The 9,437-nt window shown below is 38.4% G+C and overlaps 1 protein-coding gene across 3 annotated transcripts; it reads left to right on the top strand.

The window, feature by feature from the left end:
- Nucleotides 1-298: 298 nt before the first annotated feature.
- On the top strand, nucleotides 299-3,784 carry LOC111267624 (farnesyl pyrophosphate synthase). 3 transcript variants are annotated; one of them, XM_022845948.2, is made up of 4 exons: nucleotides 299-362; nucleotides 755-1,129; nucleotides 1,423-2,503; nucleotides 3,574-3,784. In XM_022845948.2, exons 3-4 carry the CDS (start codon nucleotides 1,632-1,634, stop codon nucleotides 3,584-3,586), a joined length of 885 nt encoding a protein of 294 aa, XP_022701683.1. In that variant the 5' UTR covers nucleotides 299-362; nucleotides 755-1,129; nucleotides 1,423-1,631; the 3' UTR covers nucleotides 3,587-3,784. The 3 variants fall into 3 exon arrangements, with proteins under 3 accessions (XP_022701683.1, XP_086827502.1, XP_022701682.1); XM_086971376.1 differs by lacking the exon at nucleotides 299-362 and having other exon boundaries at nucleotides 755-882; nucleotides 1,423-2,493; XM_022845947.2 differs by lacking the exon at nucleotides 299-362 and having other exon boundaries at nucleotides 1,423-2,493.
- The last annotated feature ends 5,653 nt before the right edge of the window (nucleotides 3,785-9,437 follow it).

Here is a 9,437-nt window from a genome sequence, read left to right as displayed (position 1 = left end):
AATAGACGACCTCAAACAATTTAGTTAGAAAAACAGTCAGCACTTTCTCAATAATCCGTGCATCTATATATACATACTACCATATAAATCATGTTGTGCTTATGTATGATCATTTATCATGTACATATATAGACAGACGACAGTAGTCGACAATAACGTTGTTCCTGGATTGCGGCTCAGAAGAGCGCCCGAGCAGATTATTACTATCAGTCATTCTAAGGAAAGGAAAGGAGAATATGGCGTCTTTCTCTTCTCTCCCTCTTATTTGTCGCATCGAAGATGGTTTAGCTGTTGTTTCCGCTCACAGGTCATTTAAATACAGAAAAGAGTCGTCAAATTTTGATATTTCGGATCATTAAACGGTGAGTACGTACCTACGAGCAGGTGTTACGTGTAAAACTGGGATATGTGCTGTAAACTAGACCCTAGTATTTCATTAAGATTCTGCTCAATCTTGAATCGATGCACCTAATCTTAATCGGATTCTTATTTCTTTACTAACAGTCCCGTAAGGTCTGTTGACCTAATGCTTCGTTGTCCGAATCTCACCGTAATCAATTTGCGCATACCTCATTCTGAACTTTACTGTTTCCGAATCCGGCTGGCGGATGGCATAACTTCGAACCTTCAAAGGCACCAGTGATGCCTCGCGGGTTCCAAACATACTAACGCTTTGAAGTAAATCCCGCTGTCGCGAGAGCGATTCATCCATCTCACTAAGAAACCGATGCTCATCTTTGGCGCCAATCTGCAGATTCCAGAATCGACGGAGTCGAAACAATTTATCGTAGGCAGCAGGGGTATATCGCAGCTCCGTAAGCAGTCGCGCGACCTTGCGTGTTTGGATAAGCTCCGTCTATTCGAGGCTTCACCTATTCTCAGGTGGTTTTCCTGTAGAGTAAACCTGGCGTATCGGCTTGAGAACGTTTATTATTCGCACGAACCGAGACCTGGCTAATCAATGCATTTGATCGATGTCATAAAGGTCACATTGCTCCTTGCCGGCTGACAACTCGGTGTTGAGCGCTGCAACTTTGCCTTTGAATGCCCTCACACTGTGGGGACTACTACCCTTTCTGGATACAGCTGCAGAAAACGACGTCCGCTTTTTGCTGGATGCGTCTTTAAGGTTAAATTTTAGGCTACTATGGTATAAATTGCAAGAACTATTTCGGGATGATTTGAATAACAACTGTCTATTTGACTGTTGTTTTTTAGTTTTAAGTAAGTCAGTTAATTGATGTTGTTTCAATTGACCCCGTGGAAAATTGTAGACACACACCGTTAACAGTCGGCTAAAACCCTTGTTTGATGAAAGGGCCATAATTATTTAAAGTAGCACGAGCAGGAATTCCTAAAACGAATATTTTATAATCACATGTGATAACATTACTAATAGCTCTTACTCGTTTTTGTGAACAGTATTTTGCAGTCTTATGGAATCTCTACACGCTTAACGGATTCTACATTAGTGTCGGATTCAGCTATTGTTCATCTTGACCAATAGAGCTTCTTGCCTGTCAAGCCTGTATGCTTAAACATTTACATTAGTGATCGTTTGCCGCAGATGAGAATCGATTGTCAAGAGTTTAATAGTGTATAAAGTTAAGAAAGGTACAGCCAGAGCGCAGATGGCGTCAACAAATATAAGAGATATGATCGATCGACCGGATCATCCTATGCTGAAACGCGCCTTCAATGAGATCATCGAAATCGTCTGCCATAGCGATTCGAATGGAATGGCCCCTGTGGACGCTTGGTTCAAGCGGCTCATAGAAGAAACGGTACCGCATGGAAAGTGTATTCGGGGTATGTTATTGTTGAGTACCTATCAGATGGTCGAAACGTCGTCGAATACGGAATCTCTCGAGTTGGCGACGATAGCCTTCTGGCTCATTGAAATGAGTCAAGCGTTAGCGCTTATCTTGGATGACTTTGTCGATCGCGCCCAAACGCGACGTGGTCGTGTCTGTTGGCATCTTCGGGACGACGTCGGATCGATGGCACTTTACGACGTTTTTTTGCTCGAACAGGGCATTTATGAAGTGATGCGTCGGCGTTTCAAGAACCATCGGCACTACGTTGATTTCCTAGAGCTTACACATGAGATAGCCCTAATTACAATTAAGGGTCAAAGCCTGGATATGCTGGCCGAACGAGGTCGCCTATCGAGTGAAGAAGTGTATAAGGAACTTATTAACGCGAAAACAGCTTTGTACACATTTTACCTTCCAGTCCGCTTTGGCCTGCTTCTTGCTCATAAAGATGATTTCGCACTCCATATGAAGGTCAGAGAGTTCTCTTTGAAGATCGGGTCAATTTTCCAACAGCAGGACGATTTTCTAGATTGCTATGGAGATCCGAGCGCAACTGGCAAAATCGGCACGGATATTACCGACGGAAAATGCACATGGTTTTACGTGACAGCAATGAAATTAGCAGATGAATCTCAGAGAAAAGTACTGGAGGAAAATTACGGCCAGGGTAAACCGGGTAAGATTGTGTACGTCGTACAACATATATGAACAGAAAATTCGTAGAGATTGTGTGAGCCGACGAAAAACGTTATGAAGGAACCTGGGTGTACTAGCTATTAATACGGCCGCGCGAGCTGGCCCAGCCTACGGGGTGGGTCATTATACGCTAGGGCTTATCTTGCGTCTGCTAATGATATCAGATTAATTTTAGCTGGTATAGTTTTCAAATTGACAACACTAACGCCAGTTGTCACGGAAAAAATGATTAGCAAATTAATCAGATCCTTTGTTCTTATAGGAACCCGTCCTCATACCTCACTTAGCATTATTGGGTTATGCGTAGGCGCCTTAAGCTCTAGTGTATTCATCGTAAAATCTTAACTAGACCTTTGGCTTGACCAATCGAAGTGTTAACTTTTTTCTTGCAATGAATATAATTTGCTACTCTTTAAAGTTTTGACTGTTATTTACATTCTTAGCTGAAGTGCTAGAAAATCTTCTTGGACCTGTTTGAAATTTCCCATTCAATTTTTTCTTTTAAATCTACCGCAAACTCACAAAACTCGCTTTAGCATTACTGCTTGGAACGACAATAATTCCTAGAAAGTGGAATAAACGGAAAGTATGTTTCACCAAAAGGGGGTAATTGAACGGGATAAATAAAGTTAATAAGCATTTTGATGTATATTCTCACAGCCCTTTGATCAAATATCGGAAGAATACCAAATGCACTCGTAGCGACAGCTTGACATAGTTGGCAAACGTAAAAAAGGCTTGTAAATATTTCAATTAACCCTAATAAAAGCAAAGTTAGAAACAAAGAAAAAAGTACCGCGGTTTCAAATATTACGTTTAGATGAGTGTTACTATTCGACTAAAGTATCATAGAACTCAAATGTCACTCATGTTCTAGAAGGATGTAGACTCAGTAAAATATCGTCGGCATTGGCGTTGCGGAAAACGCGCTCACTTCTTGGTTGAACATATTTAACCTATCGAAGCTGACATTGCTATATACCAGCAGACTGCGATAATATATGTGTATATATTATTGTTTACTAAATAAAGCTTTTTCTTCTATCGATTCGATTCATAGGCGGATCGGCTGAGTCGAAGGTAAAGGCGATCTACGAAGAACTGGCGTTAGAAAGCCGTTTTCAAGAGTTTATCAATGAACAGTTTCACGATGCGAAGGACTTCCTAGTTAAATGCGATTTCCCGTTTCTCTCGTTTGACTTAGCCCTGGTAGAAATTGAAGGCCGTCGTAAGTAAATAAATTTACGCTCTATACCTGCAGCGTTATAAAATATCGTTGTTACTACTACTACTACTAATGGTTGTTACGACTTCCTTATCTACTGCCATTGCAAGTTCTTTTTCTTATTATAATTAGCCTCTATTTAGTAACTGGTTCATATAATTATAACAGTATGCAGAGTTTAGGGCGGTCGGCCAGTTACTCAGTGTTAACGATCATCATCGGTTAGGTGAAGTATAAATGGTATCGTCGTGCATTCGCTTTCGTCTCGAGAACAAACAAACAAAGAGCAAGATTAGTACGTTAAAAAGGAGCATAGGTCATTCATATTTTGTCCTTTCAAAAAAGGGTGCAACTAATGACCAACCAAAGCAAATGTACGTGTTATAAACTCGCAATCTGCTAAATAAATCTCGAAATCTTTAATGCTGAAGACTTTCAGGGTACACACACAAGAAGTTCAAACATGTTGAACGCAAACATATTCTCTATGTATTCCTGTCCAATATACGTTAACATAGCGTCGTACCCTACATGCACTGCTAAAATACTCAAATGATTATACAGAAAAGCATAGCATTGATACAACACTAGCTTTGACATCACCAGAAAGAGACAAACATAATGGGCAACTTAATTCTAGCTTTGAATTTCAGCGGTAATACACGGCGTGCCTTTCATAAATTGAGCTTCCACGGTTACGATTACACCGGTGGTTGGTTGTCCGAGCTAGAACTTTTGAGTCTAACCTTGCGAGTAGGACACATAGTATCAGATATGAATCGGGTCAGATAATAGGAAGTCGCTCTATTAACGTAAATAACTTTCCTATTTGTGATGATGATTGATAATAACACGTTAGCTTATAGATGATTAAGAACATGGTGATGCCCTCCCTAAAAGATAACCGCGGAAGTCTTTGCTTAATCACTCAGAAAACGTGGCTACGTTTACACACAATAAAAGAAATAATATTAACCTCTACATCAGCATCGACACATGCAAGCAAGTAAAGTCTAAGGAATTCAGCGAAAAAAATCAATACCAATAATACGCTGTAGAAGAATACTAGGTACAAAGAAAATCACAATGCTTATGTCTTCACTTAATTGTATATCGACTTAAACGGACAAACCGTATGCCATTTCACATTTAGTGATGAGTCCGTTCGATTATCTTAGAAAGCAAGTAAAATGTAGGTAATAATGGGGAAGGATCTAACTAAAATTGTGTACCTAGGTTTTAGTTTAACTAGCAGCGAGGCCCTGTTTCTGTTAGTGTGGACCGAAGGTATATACACTATACGTAATTCTCAAAAAAAAAAACAGTAAGCGGATCATTTTTGGATTCTGCATCTACACTTAACTACATTACAGATGTTTCGGATAATCCACATTTGATTGAAACGTATGAAACTGATGATGAACTGAATTCACAAGCAGAAAAACGTAAAATGAACGTCTGGATCAGGAAAACCTTCACATACAGCAAGTCCACTGAGCTAAACTTATATTCGAATACCAATTCTTACTTTCTATTTACGTTTAAGTGGGTGCTTTGCAAAGGGCAGAGTTAGCTAGCAATAGATATGTATTGCCTTATTCCAGGGATAGATAAATGGATTCATGTCTCTTGCTTTCGACTAGCAGGATTACTTCGCTCTTTTCGAGAATTAATTGTAAACCTTGATCCGTGGACCTATCTCTTTGAAAATCAACTGATTATTCGATAATGCGCTTTCCTCTTCAAATTCTGCCGCCAACTTTCTATCGATGACAGTCATTAAGGCTTTTCTTTTTTTCATCTAATTTGAAGGAACTCTGGTAAGAATGCCCTCAAATGGAGGCTTTGATGCTTTCTACTCGTAAGGACTAGGATTGCCCTTTTCTGTTCTATGAGGCACCCGTCTCGTTGAAAAATGGTGTTCTTCATCAACGTAAAGATTGAATGTAGATTCTCCGTGAAGGAAAATCTTCACTGCAAGTAAAATATTGTCCAAATGCATAGCAGTTCTTCTGTAACTGCCTCAACCTCTTGAAACAGGATTAAGAAGATATCCTTTATAGAATACACTGGTCGTTGGGTGGCGGGTAAGCTCCGAATGGCCCAGAAATAAGCTCCTAACCGCATTCTTTTTCCAGCTCAATACTGTCGGACGGATTCTTGGGTGCTCTTCGTATGGCCACAGCTAGAATTGGTCTAATCTTTGGCGCTGCGATGTCATGTTCATTGCTAAGGCGGCTTTTGGCGAGCTCAAAAGAAGGCGGCTAAAAGCGAGCCGCCTTCTTTTGAGCTACTTAAGTATCAGCACCCACCCCGTTATTATTATTAGGAATATTAGGAACCCAAAAACAGGACTCAGAGTTTACATTATATGAAACCCTTTATATATGAATATGATAATCAAGACTGAAATTATAGGGCAATTATGCATAATTGTAAAATGTTGAATAGATGTAACAACAAGTTGCTGCCTGTTGATAACTGATAAAGAAAGCAAAAATCCAAAAATGCCAATTTGCTCATCACATTTTTATGGGCTTATTTTAATAACTCTATTAAGAAGCAAACATTCGAAATTAGAATAAAAGGCTACGATATGTGAGTTCGATTTGATCTAAATGACGACTATTTATCCGTGGCCGTCTTTTAACAGATGAGCATGCAAGAAAAAAGCTTCCGATAAGCTAACCCTTAAACATAGCAAAAAACTGTACAGTAATTAGTGCAGTGGGCCCGTAGATATGCTTACCAGTGATTTCTTTGGAATACGTCGATTATAGAGAACGTGCCAATGTACCAAAAGCTTGAAAAATCGAACATCAACATAATCGTGTAAAGAAAAGCTAATTTAGAAGACAAAGCGCTTCTTGCACTAGAGATGCATTCGTATGCGATGAAACTTACTGACTAGAAAATTTAGCAAAAATTATTTTTGATATGGTTATGGTGAAAATGTAACGTAATATTTAATAATCAACTAAGTCTAGAAAATTCAATTAATTTAAAAAAATCTACTGAAGTTTCATTAAAATATACTTATAATTTAAAATGTAACCCTACTTTTTCCCCACTGGCAAAAAAAATTGTCTGCATGAATGTTAGATTTGTATTTCTTTGCAGTTCTCTTGCTTTTGCGTGAATAGGCATTCAGTGCTAGATGGCTCAGCGGGTACAGATATCACGAGGAAAGCCCACCTGCTTTATTAAGAAAACTTTAAAGGAACGCATTGTATTATAGGTTGCCCCACATCTCATATATTGGCCATTGTCGTCGCAGATACTGTTCTCAATGCTATTAAGAAAGAAGTTCACAGCGAAACTTTTAACTCTTTATTATTAAAAGAAGTCGGAGAGATACGCGGATTTTAACGGGCCGAGGCGGACCTATTGTCTAGCAGGATGATAACCTTCGATGAGTTTACATATGCGGCAGTCACCTTTGACTGCCTAGGGAAAACCAGAGACACTAATACAAAGTAACGAAGATGAATTCTTTTTTCCTTGGCCAAGCGAATACGCGGATTGAACAAGTCTATTACTATCGCTTTGTCTAAGCCACGATACTTAATTTCGAATTTCGGCTAAAATGAAAATTTTCTCGTTTTTAAAATAGCCAATCTCAGCGTTTTGTAAAAAATAATTTATGATAGGAACAAATTTTAATAATTTCAAGGGTTTTTCGTAACGGAACTCCTTAACCGCGTAATATTTTTCGCACATTTTACGCTAGACAGCCTAATGTCCAAGTTAGTCCTGACTCAAGATTCAACTAAGGCTGCATACAAATTAATTCGGTCTTATATGGGCTTTTCTAAACCTGATAAACTGACTAAATTTAATTATATCCATGTGTCTCAGACCATGATCAACTACTTTAAGTAATAACATTTAACTATGCAGCTTGCAACTTCATTTTTCCCACTGAACGACGATAGATTGAGTGACGAGTGGTGATCGATCAGATCATATCTGAATTTTTATCAAAAAATGTAACAAGAATTACATGTCTATGCGCCCCACTTTTTGAATATAAATTTAAGGTACTGTTTTGAAACCTGGTGCAAAACGATGGTAGCAGGCTTATAGACCAGAAACGGCTTTCCAACGGCATACAGGGCTTAACGATCGCCGAATAAAAATTGGACAAAGAGAGCGATGTACGATACCGCTATTACCTTTCGAAAAGCTTTAGATACCTTACAATTAACAATATCTGTGGCCGACACCCGACTTGATTAGCCTTTCAGCCCTATGTCTTCGTTTGTCTGCCTGTACAGGTTTTAGTTCTGGTCTGTTTTTGGAACGTATATTTTAAGAATACTTTTAGTACTTCAGTAAGCAAAGAATGTTAAATTTTCACAACAATTACTTTGTGCTAATGAATGTACTTATCCATCTTGAATAGGCTTCATATAAGAAGAGTCTTCTGCACAATATGTGTAATTTCTCGGCAAATAAATATAGCTTCTTAATTTCTAGTTTAGAAACATATGGAGATATTCCATATGTTTACTCAAGCAGAATCTTCCTATGTTGGAAAACACTTTTACAAAAAAATCATTCAAAGTTTAACTTCCAACAGCAGCAAAACAACACGACCATCATGGCGAACTGGAACAAACGCGTAATGAGCACAGGCAGGTATTTTAGTGGTATTAAACTTTTAACTATAGAACAACAATATTAATAATCTATGCTTTTAATATAACCGAAGTCAACTGTAATACAACCTTCTTGCTATTTATTTTGACCGTCCAATAAATCTTCGTGGTATTCCAAAAACGATGATCTTTGCTTATCAGTGTATATTGTGATGATTCGAACAACCGTTTTTGTAGCGACGAATCGTCCTCGGGAGAGCAGATCGCAGGGACGATGGCGTCTATAACGGGCATCAGGGGTCGGACAGTCCGTACGATACGATAACGGTTTTCACCTTAGCGGAGTGTACCCAAGGTTCTCAGCAACGATCGTACATTTGCCCTGCATTGTTTAATAGTGTAGACAGATAGAAGCAAGTGCTTTCTATCAACCATATTAACGAGTAAAGAATAATAGATGAGCTTTCGAATTTTCATACAATCAACGCTGCTGAAGTCTATTCGACATTTTATTTTTGTGTAGAGACACCGAGGTGGGACTCCACCTAGATAAAATGTGTCCATTTTCACTATTTTATTAATTATCTATTAGCTTTACGTTAAGTGGAAAACATATATATTAGTTCCGTTGTCACGTGATTCGCAAAAGACTGTGCATCATATTTTTTAATGCGATCGATATCCGTGAGCAAATGATTGTATCTATTGTATTTATTTATAATATAGTAATAACATTGCCTGTTTTAATTAGGGCTGGTAGTTTCATTTAAATGGTAGGAAGGTAGTACGTGAACTAATCAATGCATCTGCTGACATGTCTAAATATTACGAATGAAAAGTACATGCATTTAAAACCTATCAGCCAGTAGTTTGATCAATATCATATTATAAATAATAATATTTTAAACTGACAATGTATGAGTCATAACGTGTTGATGAGACGTACCGCCAGTAGATTTTTTCTCTTTCAAGAAACAGTCAGCTTTACCAGAATACGGCGATCATATCTGTTCGTTGTTTCCTGCTCTAGCTGCATAATCAGCAGCAGCTGAAAACTTGCTTCTACGATACTTTTTTCCTAAAGGATTTTTGGACTGC

Source organism: Varroa jacobsoni, unplaced genomic scaffold (assembly GCF_002532875.2).
Source record: "Varroa jacobsoni isolate VJ856 unplaced genomic scaffold, vjacob_1.0 scaffold_1203, whole genome shotgun sequence".
Taxonomy (NCBI): domain Eukaryota; kingdom Metazoa; phylum Arthropoda; class Arachnida; order Mesostigmata; family Varroidae; genus Varroa; species Varroa jacobsoni.
This window is presented reverse-complemented; position numbering and strand designations above follow the sequence as displayed.